The sequence below is a fragment of the Mustela nigripes genome, chromosome 13, assembly GCF_022355385.1.
Source record: "Mustela nigripes isolate SB6536 chromosome 13, MUSNIG.SB6536, whole genome shotgun sequence".
In the NCBI taxonomy this organism is placed as follows: domain Eukaryota; kingdom Metazoa; phylum Chordata; class Mammalia; order Carnivora; family Mustelidae; genus Mustela; species Mustela nigripes.
The window spans coordinates 109,436,768-109,450,043 of record NC_081569.1 but is presented as its reverse complement, the minus strand read 5'-3'; the positions used below and the strand labels follow the sequence as shown (position 1 = coordinate 109,450,043).

General features: G+C 40.9%; 1 protein-coding gene across 13 annotated transcripts in view; it reads right to left on the bottom strand.

Moving 5' to 3' along the window:
• SYNE2 (spectrin repeat containing nuclear envelope protein 2) overlaps nt 1-13,276 on the bottom strand; it is a 331,267-nt gene that overhangs the window by 67,638 nt on the left and 250,353 nt on the right. For all 13 annotated transcript variants that reach the window (XM_059373366.1, XM_059373365.1, XM_059373360.1 and 10 more), the window contains 7 exons: nt 11,512-11,708; nt 9,948-10,080; nt 8,354-8,536; nt 7,789-7,935; nt 6,357-6,533; nt 4,659-4,814; nt 3,141-3,293 (listed from right to left, as the gene is read on the bottom strand). In XM_059373366.1, the coding sequence (XP_059229349.1) occupies nt 3,141-3,293; nt 4,659-4,814; nt 6,357-6,533; nt 7,789-7,935; nt 8,354-8,536; nt 9,948-10,080; nt 11,512-11,708 (1,146 nt within the window). The remainder of the gene's footprint in view (nt 1-3,140; nt 3,294-4,658; nt 4,815-6,356; nt 6,534-7,788; nt 7,936-8,353; nt 8,537-9,947; nt 10,081-11,511; nt 11,709-13,276) is intronic.

Sequence of the window (13,276 nt, the reverse complement as noted above, 5' to 3'; positions counted from 1 at the left end):
ACATGTGGTTTGAGGGAAAGATAAAAAGACCATGAAGCAAAATTCACTACACCAGAAACAAGGAGGAACATTTTCAGAATGCTAAAAGTAGAATCAGCCAGTAGAACAGCAGAGGCATTGCTAAAATCTAGTATGATCACCCCTATTTTACAGACCAGGAAATTGAGCCATAGAGAGGTTAAGTACCTGCCCTGGGACACAGATAAAAATCTGGCAGCCCCATTTTCTATTCAAAGAGAGAATCAAAGCCCTTGCTCTTAAAGATGGGGCTCTACTGACTTTGGAATACTTATGAATGGATGGTCTAGGTTTTGTGTTTTCTGCATTAAAAAAAAAAAAAAAAAAAAAAAAACAACTTTGGGACACTTGGCTGGCTCAGTCAGTAGAGCATGCAACTCTGATCTCAGAGGTCATGAGTTCAAGCCCCACATTAGTAGAGAGATATACTTTAAAAAATAAATTAAAAAGAAAAACAGCACTGAGGGGTGCCTGGCTCAGTGGGTTAAGCCTCTGCCTTCGGCTCAGGTCATGATCTTAGGGTCCTGGGATTGAGCCCGCATTGGGCTCTCTGCTCAGTGGGGAGCCTGCTCCGCCCCCCCCCCCAGCCTGTCTCTCTGCCTGCTTGTGATCTCTGTCAAATAAATACATAAAATCTTAAAAAAAAAAAAGATGTAGCATTGAGATATAACTTACATTCCATATGATTCCCCTATTTAAAGTATACAATCACCATCATCAGTTTTAGAACATCACCCCCCAAAAAAAACCCACCCAATCGGCAGCCTCTCCTCATTCTTCGCCAACTCTTCCACAGCCATAATCTAGCTTTGCTCCCTAGAGAAATACAATACATAGTCTTCGGTGACTGCCTCCTTTCACTTAGCATGTTTTCCAGGCCATCAATGTAGTCACTGTCAGTACTTCATTCCCTTTTATGGCTGAGTAATATCTCATTGCACGGATATACCATTTATTTATCCATTCGTAAGTCGAGGGACACTTGGATTGTGTCTGCTTCTTAGCTATTATGAATCATTCTGCGAGCAACATTCATGCGCAAGTTTTTGGTGTGGACATGTGTTCTCATTTCTCTTGGGTAGACAGTTGGGAGTGAAGTTGCTGAGTCATACAGTAAGTCTATGTTTAAGCATTTTAGGACCTGCCAGGCTTTCTCTAAAGCAGCTGCTCCCTCCTGCATTCACCAGCAGGATGGGTTTCAATGCCTCCATACCCTTGCTAACATGTTCGTCTGCCTTATTATTACCACGACTGAGGGGGGTGTAAAGCAGTGTTTCATTGTGGCTTTGCTTTGCATTTCCTTGATTAATAATATTGAGCACCTTTTCAGGTACTTATTGGCCATTCATATATTCTTTAGATAAATAGCTATTCAGATCACTCACTCATGTTTTCCCTTCGGTCATGTGTCCTTTCTATATTGTAGATTCAAGACCCTAACCATGCAAATATTTTCTTCTATTTTGTGGTGTGTCACTTCACTTTGGTGATGGTGTCCTTTCAAACACAAAAGTGTTTAGTGTTGATGAAGTCCACCTTATTTTTTCTTTCATTGTTTATGCTACTGGTGTTATACCCAAGAAACTATCACCTAATCTACTGACGCAGATTTAGACCCAGGTTTTCTTCTAAGAGTTTTATAGTTTCAGCTCTTGTACCTTTGATCGATTTAATTTTTATACAAGGTATGAAGGTATAGGTCTAACTTCATTCTTTTGAATGTGGATATACAGCTCTCCTAGAACCATATTTTGAAAAGACTATCTCCCTACCCTGGAACTGTCTTGATATCCTTGTCTAAGAATTAGTTGACTGTAATTTGAGGGTTTATTTCTGGACTCTTAGTTCTAGTCCATTTATCTATACATCTATCTTCTATGGTTAGTACTATCTGCATGTTTTTTTAACTTGCATTATCTCAATCTTTTTTACCCTACATTTTTATTATAATCCACTGTGTTGTGATGATCTGTTCAAGTATGTTTCCTCCAGGGAGCTCTTTGTGTGGGATACATTTATTTTCTTGTTTATCTTTGTACTGTTGGCAGTGAGCCCAGTGCCTCACAGAAGATACATTTAACAAATGACTCACACAAGGTGTGTTAAGCTCATCTCTGTTTTCCTGCCTGAGTTCTAAGGGAGAAAGGAGGTTGAGGGTCAACTATGAGTTTCAGTCATAAAGGCTATTCCCAATTCCCTCTTGGAGCAAATGGTCAAAAGTAGCTTTTAGAAGACAACAAATAAATCCACAATAAGGACCTCTGGGAAGTATGGACACACCTATACAATTGGCTAATATTTATAGTTTTTCTCTCCATTTGTGGGGAACCATGAAAGTTGTAATATACACTGATGCCTGTCTTTGCTCTTTTGGTGCTCTAACTCCTAGAAGGGGTAAATGCAGACTTTAACATGTCTTCCATGGTTCCTGGGTGGCTCAGTTGGTGAAGGGTCTGCCTTCAGCTCAGGTTACCATCCCAGGATCCTGGGATGGAGTCCCACAGGGTGGTGGCCCTGCTCAGCAGGGAGTCTGCTCCTCTCTCTCCCTTTGCCCCTCCCTGGCTTGCGCTCTCTTGCTTACTCTCTCTCAAATGAATAAAAAGTATTTTAAAAAAATAAGACCTGTTTCATAAAACGATGAGGCATTTTTTACATGCTTCCTCTTCAACACATGCTGTGCTTCTCCCCACCTCTGAAGTTCTCCATATGCTGACCACACTTCTGACTTAATAGAGGCTACAGGAGACAGGATCACTCCCTCCCTGAGGCACCTCCCTGGACATGCTTTTTCTTAGCAGCTCCTGTGTATGTGGCCAGGAAATAGTGCCAGATGCTTGTTGGGTTGGGGAGTGGAGACATCTTTGTCTGTGAGTATATTAGACAAAACAAAGATAACCAAATGAATTTCTAGCTTGCCAATGGTGTTGGAACTGGTGGCTCTACCTCTAATTATCCAGGGCAAAAACAATGGGATTTAAAATGCTTTTCTCTACTTGCGTATTTCTCTGAGCAACTCCTCAGTTTTTATTTAGCATGGCATGAGTTTCTGTAATTAAACAAAAACCAAAAAAGACGAAAGAATACATGAAGAGGAACAGTATATTTCAAATGAGTTCTAGTACCTGGTTGATAACACTGCTCCTTTTTTGAAATAACCCATCAATCCTGGATGTTGTGTCTTCCAACAGTGGCACTGTCCCACTCTCCAAAGTCAGGTAACTTTGTCTCAACTCATCCAGGGCTTTGGATTTAACTGCAAGTTGATTTTCTATATCCTGGAAGGGTGAGAGGGGAAAGTTTTCAATGCACAATATCATAGAACAATAAGGTGTAAGAGACAGGAAGAGTGCCCTTCTCTAGTAAAAACGCCATTAGAGTACATAATTAAATAACATCACACCTGAACACATTTTAATCAACATACACTGAATTTCTGCAACTATTACAGTATGAGTTTTTATAATAATTTCAATCATTACATAGATCTAGATTTCAGAAGAGTCTAGGGAATAAGTGGTTATCATCATGGTATAGTAGGAAGAGCCCAGGAGACCCAGTCCCCATTCTGTGCCTGCCGGTATTGGTCATCTGAGTAGACCTTAAGTCATCAAACCTCCAGGCCTCCATTTTTCTCATCTGGAAAACAGTGAGGACACCCCACGCCGTGGGTAGTTTAGAACTCAAGTGAAACCATGGTGGCCTGTGAGGGATGGTGTAGCACAGACCTGTGGAGTGTCGGCTACTGGATCTGAGGTGGCTGAAGGAATTCTAAATGGAAATGGCTAGTGGCTCCTGAGAAACAGGACAGGACCACTTGCAAGACCTCTTCTAATGAGCTCTGCTGCTCCCCTAGCATGCCCCGTATTGTTCTAGAACCTTCTCAGTAGAAATGGGTGTGAGCTGACCTCCAGCCCCAACTGGGAGTCGTGTCATGCCCTCACGCAGCAGCTGCAGAGGCAGCATCCCCTGTGCCGGCTATAGTGACAGGGACAGCCGGAGTGTTCTCAGTATGGAGGGACAAAATCCGGGCAGTACTCAAGGAAGATTAACCAACACTTGGGTGAGGGCATCTCAGAGACCAAGTGACCTGGCAAATGACAACAAAGCAAAACAAAGGGCACGGCCAAGAGCTATAAGCTCAAGTGTGATTTAGACAGTGGTTCCCAGGGTCAAGTGGTCCTGTCAGAACACATTACAGAGCAGGTAAAAGAAAATCACTTTCTTCTAAAGAAACAGAATGAAACGCTAAAAATAATGGAAACCTTAAGAGTAATTCTGTAAATACTGAGTAAGTTAATAAAAATTACACACACACACACACACACACACACAAATTGGAAAACATCAAATCAAAATGTCCTCTGAACACTTTCTTTTAGGAGTAACATTCAAGACTTAGGAACAACGATAATGGAAAATACCATCTTCTGCCTGTCATGAAAAAAAAATAGCAGTGTGCAATTTTGTAAAACCCATGGAAGACTATTTTATGTAATAAAGGAAGTACCTGGGGATTTGGAAAAGATCTTCAGAAGTACAGCCGCTTACCCTGGTCCTTGGGGCAGAAGCAGCGACTGAACCACACGACCACATAACCAGCCCGGCCACGCCGTGTGGACAGGAGCCACGTGCCTTCTCACCTGACAGTCCAGGAGTGTCTTCTGCACTGAGATCACACTTGCAGGTTTTTGTAAAGTTTTTAGTCTCTCCTCTTGGGCCTCTATCCAGTTGTTCAAAATCTGTATTTTGTTTTCATTCTCAGTGATACTTTCCAAAAGTTGTTCTAAATGTTGTATCTGTAAGTTACAAGAAAATGAAAAATTTAAACCACATACTTTAAAATGTAAATGTCATGACAGTTATTTTTAATTAAATAATTTTGTTTCTTTTCAGATTCCTCATATTTAGCATAAGATTTCCCAAAAACCTGTTGAATGACGACTCATAAATTAGGAAACAGAATTAAAATGCCCTCTGGCATTTGAAAGGAAAGCCAGCCTAAGCAACTTGACAGTTTTGGAATTCCACAATACCTGTACAAAATAAAAATTGTGTTCGTAACATGCAGTATTTTTTCATTGCACTATCTACTGATATACTTAAAAAAACTTTCTTTCCCTAGACACTCTTCATTAGAGTGGCTTAAAAATTAAGTCAGTATCAAAAATATCACAAATAATCACTTCAATAAAATAATGACTTTTTAGCACCTGTGATTCTTCTCATTTCTATGCTCACAATTTTTATTAGGTTATAGTCACAAGATATATAAAGTTTTATGTTCCTTTTCCAATATGTCATAGGCCCCCACTCAGCTGGCTATGACATATGCCTTTTATTAATTTAAAAGGCTGCCCAACGTTTTATCAAATGGACACAATATAATCTGATTATTCCTGTATACTTGGAAATTAAGGCATTTTACATTTTTCACCAGTATAAATAATGCTGAACCCTTTGTGTGCATATTTTACCCTTTTTTGAAGGGCTAGCCACTTAAGATAAATGTGTAAGAGGTGGCATGGCTAGGTAAAGATGATTCATGGCTAAATAAGATGATTATTATTCCAGTTCTTGAAATTTTCTAAATGCTTTTCAAAAGGGTATGTAAGCCATTATCTGCATATGAATGGGATAGCTTTGGGCTTTTATCTTACTAAATTTTTCTAATTTAATAAATGTATGTTACATAATGTTTACTCTGAATGCCTGTTAATTGAAGTTGTAATCTTTCCATGTTGATTTGCTAATTATAAATTTTCTCTTTTGTGAACTGTCTGCTCATGTTCTTTGTCCATTCATGCACTTGAATCTTAATTGTATAAATCCATTTGTATGTATTCTCTACAAATAAAGAAATCAACCAACTGCTACTATCAATTATATATAAATACTGAATATTCCTCCAAGAATAAGGTTTTCTTAATATTTTTCAGAGTCATGGAATGAAAGTCTACCACAAGGCCACGTACATTTTTCTTTTTTCATAATCTTTTCAAAGCTGTCATAGCTTTGCCATTTTTGAACATTTACTTTCACAGAAAATGTCAAAATCTCCAACCATTGAGTAGTCTCACATAATACTTGCCCTCTTTTTAAAATTTCTCCTCTTCAGATGCCCAACTCAATTTCCCACTAATAAACCTCAAAGAAATAAGAACTTCATAGGCTCCTAGAGGCACCAACAAAGAATGTCAGAACACAGGCTTCATAAAAGGGCTATCTGGAGGGGATTATTAGACTTCCCTTGTGAGTTAACTGTGAGTATCTTTTTAAATTTTTCAGAAAGCGGTATGTTGCAAAGGCCAAATCACACAAACTGTGACACGTGAGCACACCTTTCTATTTAGCGTTCCGTGTACCCGCTGCCATTGGCGATTCATCTCTCCCAGGTGCTCTGCAAACTCTGTTCTCTCGTAGCGTTTACTCTCTACATCACACGTGCTTAGCTGAAGTAATGACTGGTTGACAAAGTCAACGATCCACTGTTTATAGTCCATTTCCATTCTGAACTCCTAAAATAAACAAACAAAATTAAACCACCAAAACCTGAACTGAAGTAATTGAACAGGATCCTCCCTCTGGGGCACTCTAGGGAGCCCCAATCTCCCATTTGTTCCCCTAGGGGCACCCTTCTGGAGTTCTGTCCAACCCTTCCCCGAATCCCACCGAATGTCCACTTTGAGCGGAGAGTGTCTTGGAGAATTCCATGTGCCGAGGAGGCAGCAGGGAGAAAGCCATGTGGTATGTGCAACTTTGTTAGAGCCTATACTACAGAAGTGCGGACCCTCTAAAGATGCTACCACTCATTGAAGTGAGGATGTGTTAGCACAGAAAGATAAAACCCTTGCTAACATCACGCTTCATGACTAAGGAATTCATCCTCCATCTACCAGAGGCTCAATCCACCAGCCTGTGAGGGCTCTGAAGGCAATGACCAGAGTCTTCATTCATCTCCTGTGTTCCTAGTGGCGGGCCTGCCTGGCACACAGTAAATGCTTGTGTGTGGCCTGTTCAATGTTAGTTCCATCTACATGAAACCAAACATCACGGAGAAGGCTGCCTTCATGTCTATTTATTGAAGGAAATCAACTTTTCCTTATGTATTCTCTTACGCAAAGAACAATTACTTAGTATTCACTGGATGCCAGGTATCGGGCTAGGCGAGCTATTTCAGGGAGGTGAAGGATGGCCCCTGCTCTCCAGAAGCTAAGGCAAGGTGGAGAGACAGACAAGTCACCCAATAATTACAGCACCGTGGAGATACCTAATCCCTGAAAGTCCAGTCATCTGGCAGGGAAGTCAGGAGCAGATTTCCAAGTAAGGTGACACCTGAGCAGGCTCCAGAAAGGTGACGGAGAGCATTTCTATGGCTAGACGTGGGGCATGAAAATTCCAGCCCGAAGGACTAGTGCACACAGAAGCACGAGTGGGAAGAACGCCAGACACGGAGGTTCTTTCGCTTCCGGCAGTGTCTAGGGTCTTAGCGGGGAATGAAGAAAGAGGAGGCTGGAGAGGTCGAGAGGGGCCAGAGCTAGTTACAAGCCTGCATTCTGCCCTGTGGTGACGGGAGCCACCACAGGAAACCGGCGGCAGAAGAGCAAGTAGGCTAACATCTGCCTCGAATCACCCACCAACCACCCCATTCCTCGCTGCTACAGTGAGTTTTTTGAAATCCCGTCTTAAGTGTCTCTTTGTTCTGTCTTTCCCTTCCGACTGACTTGCCTTCTTATTTAATGAAAAGGCTTCTGGCTCTTTTTGTTTAATTACCTTGTACTTCTGAAGCAGATTTTTCACTTGAGGTGCGGAACTCAGCGAGCGCTCTGAGTCTTCACCCACGATGTGACGCTCTACATTGTTCATCCAGCTGATCATTTCTGTGATTGCTTCGCGAGATGGCAATTTCTCCATCTGAAGCTGCAAGGACAAAGCGATTTCCATTTAATTACCCGCCGTTGACAAAAATGAATCAGGGCATCCACTGAAGAGGCTATCTGGTTTGATAAAAGGTCCCGCTCCACAATTAGGCAGGTGACTCACAAAAACAAACCCAGCATTCAGGCTCAGAAAAAGCGACCCCAAAACAATGATGATGACCTTCACATGAAGGAACACAGCGATGCAGATAAACTGGGAAATAAAGTAATTAAGCCTGATTTCTCTGTTAAGAAAGATCCCACTGGGGGATAGGCCAGTAATTAAGACCTATATTCAGTGGAGCCAGTGGAAAAATAGGTGGTGTCAATGAAAATTATTGAGTCAGAGCAATAATTTTAAAGGAGTTGGGAGCTAACAAGTGAACGCTAATTCGAACGCTGCGTCTTTGAACACCTACCTGATGAAGTTTCTCTTGAATATCTGGAAGTTGTGTTACGAGCGTGGTCCACTTCTGTTCCAGCTGTGCTAAAGCAGCTCTCAGTGTGGCCGTATCGGCTTCTTTTAGGTGGAGAAGTTGGCTCCCTGTACTTACAACCACAGCCTTCAAGGACGACTTGTTGTCGAGTTCCTTTGAGAACTCCTGGAGGAAATGTTTCCAACATCGAGAAATGTTTAGAATTTGAAAACAGCAAAGAATAACAAAGAGTCAGAATACCCAGTTTGAGTCCAAAGCAAAATCACTGAACTCAATTCACATCACAGACGTTTGCATGTTTATCTATACGTGTGTGTGTGTGTGTGTGTACGCAAAAGCATGTGTGCACATATGCCCTCATAAGCACACACACATACACACACACACATGCACACACACACATTTTTCCTACTAAGTGTCAGGCACTGTTCCAGACATTAGACAGATGGATGACAGGGAACAAAAGAGATCAAATTCCTGCTCCTTGAGTGACTTAATATTTAAAAACAAAAAAACAAAAAAACACTTCAACTTTAAAAGGAACGGCACACAAAGTTCACATGAGATGAACTAAATGCAAGTAGTTTTTAACGAAAAATATCTGAAATCTTTGTCTTCACAGGTGTTTTCAAGTATATTTTAAAATATTTACATTTTAATACCAAGGTGAGAGATCACTGCTACAAAATATGAAATTGGAGAAGAGAGAAAAGAATATGGGAAGGAAAAACTTGTATTACAAAAGTAATGCTTTCTTTAAAAAAAAATCTCAAAATCATAGAACATTTTAGTAGAAGTATCAGTTCTGTGTATGACAATTTAAAACCATGTATTTATTAATTTTAACATTTATGAGTTAATAATTCTGTTAAGTTTTTTTTGGGGGGGGGGGATGCAGGGAGTTATTTCCTGCCTGTATACAGCATGCCCCATGCCAGAGGAAGTTTTAAATTCATACGTATTTTGTAGGGTCAATTAAAAATCTTTATCGGGGCGCCTGGGGGCTCAGTTGGTTAAGCGACTGCCTTTGGCTCAGGTCATGATCCTGGAGTCCTGGGATGGAGTCCCACTTCGGGCTCCCTTCTTGGCAGGGAGTCTGCTTCTCCCTTTGACCCTCCCCCTTTTCATGCTCTCTCTCTCTTAATCTCTAATAAATAAATAAAATCTTAAAAAAAAAATCTACTTTATCATTTTAAATACATAAATGGCCAACGTAAACAAATAGCTCTAAGTACGAAGAATGCTATTAGCCCAAGTCTTATCCTTTATCCACAAATGATTATGGAGACCATCACTATCAACCCTGGCCATTTCCCCTTGATAGCTCTTTCTGACAATAATTATCTGAGCAGGGGCGCCTGGGTAGCTCAGTGCGCTAAAGCCCCTGCCTTCGGCTCAGGTCATGATCCCAGGGTCCTAGATCGAGCCCTGCATCAGGCTCTCTGCTCAGCTGGGAGCCTGCATCCCCCTCTCTCTCTGCCTGCCTCTCTGCGTATTTGTGATCTCTGTCTGTCAAATAAATAAATAAAATCTAAAAAAAAAAAAAATTATCTGAGCATATTTGATTACAACTTACAAAAAACTTGTTTATGTTGCTTCTAATTGTATCCAAGTCCTGAGACACATTGAGGGATTGTTCTTTCCAGTAATTCAGAGTTTGCTGAGAAGATTCCAACCACTTGGTTAACTGATCCGAATCTCTGTTATAACTAACAGGAGCAAAGTGAGAGAGAAAGAAAATTTAGAAATGTTCTCTTATGGTGGATATGCATCATTGTCCTATTTTCTTCCTCATTTTACTGTATGTTTTCCTGTGCCAATCAGCTCTATTCTTCAGAAAATCATGTTTTTAAGGATTACACCTTGTTATACCCCATCCCCCAAATCTAATGCTCCTGGCACCTTCTATGACTGATGACTAATCTATAACAAAATGGGCATTTTTAGAGTCTAAGACATTTTCTTATTACAGCTATGCAAAAATAAACCCATGGGTAAGGACAGCAATTACTTTTATTCATTAAATGTTCTCGACAGATTTGTTTATAGTAAAACTATAATCAGCATTTGTGTAAGTTATATAATAAAGTGTTCTTGGCTCCATACCAACTTATTTATTGGAGGTGAAGGAAAATATCCAAGCAAAATGCTTCTCCTCTTTCTCCTCTTGTTAAGTTTTAAACTTTAAACGCTTTAAACTTTTTTTTTAAAATTAACATATAATGTATTTGTTTCAGGGGTACAGGTCTGTGATTCATCAGTCTTTCACAATTCACAACACTCCCCAAAGCACACACCCTCCCCGGTGCCCATCCCCCACCACCCCATCTCTTCCACCCCTCCCCCTCCAGCAACTCTCAGTTTGTTCCCTGAGATTAAGAGTCTCTAATGGACTGTCTCCCTCTCTGGTTTCATCTTGTTTCCTTTTTCCCTCCCTAACCCTATGATCCTCTGTCTTCTTTCTCAAATTCCTCATACCAGGGAGATCATATGATAATTGTCTTTCTCTGAGGGACTCATTTTGCTCAGCACAATAGCCTCTAGTTCTATCCACATCCTTGAAAATGGCAAAATTTCATTTTTGATGGCTGCATGATACTCGTGTGTGTAAAATATACACCACATCTTCTTTATCCATTCATCTGTTGTCGGACATCTAGTAAGCTTTAAACTAACTAGGTTAAGATAGTTCCCTGTGAGTCAGAGATGAGGAGATTCAAATGTTTTACGTTCTTTACCCTCCTCAAGGAGTTCAAGGTTAGGTCCGCCAAACAAAATTCTTCGAAGAATTCTGAAGACTTTTTGAAACTTTTCTATTAGCTGAAGTTAGTATTTTTTAATTTAAGAACTTTGGGAGGCGAATAGGGGAGAGGGACATGGTATAAAGGCAACGTGTATAACTTTAGAACATAATTCCTAGTTTTCACAGAGCTGATTACATATTATCCTGAGTCTAGCAAATCAACCTCAAAGACCCCAGATGGCACTGAGCCCAGAAGAGGGACCCAAGAGCTTTAGATTGTTGACAAATAACCTTGAAACAGGGAGACCGCATGTAAAATCTGGGTGACCACAGGATCCCTCTGAAGTCTTTCTCCACGTGGAAATCTGAGTATTAATCCATCCCTAAGAAAACACACCTGAGCAGATGCTTGAGAAGTGTTTGTAGTCTGTGTAGTTCATGGTCAATTTTTTTGTTTAGGGCCAACCACTGCTCTTCTAGCTTTGCAATCTGGCCCTCTAGTTCAGGACAACTCACGGAGGCCACTAGCTGTTTGCCTTCATTCAGAGTCTGGTAAAGTCGGGCATGCTTTTCATCGATGTTTCTTTTAATTTGCTTAAAAAAAAAGGCAAAGTCACAGAATGAATTATTGAAAAATGAAGCCAGTCAACCTATTCACAAATACCTCATTAAAAACCTCCAGTAGGGGCGCCTGGGTGGCTCAGTGGGTTAAGCCTCTGCCTTCAGCTCAAGTCCTGATCTCAGGGTCCTGGGATCAAGTACCGCATCGGGCTCTCTGCTTGGCAGGGAGCCTGCTTCCTCCTCTCTCTCTCTCTCTGCCTACTTGTGATCCCTCTGTGTCAAATAAATAAATATAATCTTAAAAAAACAAACAAAAAACCTCCAGTAGAGGCTACTGAAGAAAGAGTAACAACACTCTCCCAACCCTTAAGGCTCTTGCCATGTGGCTGAAGAAACACAACTCATGTTTTACTGATCATCTTTCATGATGAGAGTGTCTGACTAACACACTTCTGTGGCACATTTCTTCTGTTCTAGAGACTTACACATACAAACAGAAAACAAAAATTTATAGCTTTAGACCGAAGAGTTAACTTGTCCACCTAAAAGCAAGCACCAAACTGGTAGTCTACAGGGCACGTTCAGCTTGCAGACAAGTTTTGTGTGACCTGAAGATGATCTCTGAAAATCAGGATATTTAATATAGTAATCAGGATTTCCTGTGACTCTGAGAAAACCGGGAGGTCAAGCAACTGGGATGTGGATTCTCACGTGGCACCGATGGGCTGGAGCTGGGTAGCCATGCCTCTTTCAGAAGCGCCCCCTCTCTTCCACACTCACCTGTGGCAGGTCCCCCCTTCCTCACCCCCAGCCAGCCTCCAAATTTCTGTGCCCCTGTCTGGCCCGGGTAAGCACTTTACATGGCAACTAGGTTTGAAGGGGATAAAAAAAAATTTCTTTATCATTGCTTAGGTCCAAAGACTAGGGAAAAATTCATTTCTAGAGTCTTCTAAATGGAAGGATTCAACAGGGAAAGGAGGAAGAGGACTTTAGAAAAAGTCAAAACAGTACATCACTAATCCAACTTCATGAAAAGAAAATCTTTAGAATTGCAATACAATGACCCCCTGAAGAGAACTCTGTCTGAAAGCAATTCTCTCGCACTGCTGGGTTCAGCTAATGACACTTACCTGACAGCTATTTAAATTTCGGCTTAAAAAAATTCTGATCAAAATGTTACTTTGGCTGTTTTCCAATTAACTTAAGACTTTCAAAAATTACTAAAAAAATTCTACTTGTAATGCCCTTTCCACCACTCCTATCCATAACCCTCTCTTCCCACCTGATCCTGTAGGCATAAATAAAACTTCCAACATTAGTTAAAAAAAAAAAAAAGTCCTGGGCTCCTGGCTGGCTCGGTCAGAAGAGTGTGTGAATCCTGATCTCGGGGTCATGAGGTTAAGCCCCACATTGGGTGTAGAGATTGCTTAAAAAATAAATACAGCATCCTTTCCTGATTAAAACTCTTTGGAGTGTCAGGATAAAGGAACATTCCTCAAATTCATAAAAACCATCCATGAGAAGCCCATAGCAAATATCATTCTCGACAGAGAAAAGCTGAGAGCCTTTCCCCTATGATCAGGAACAGGACAAGGATGCCC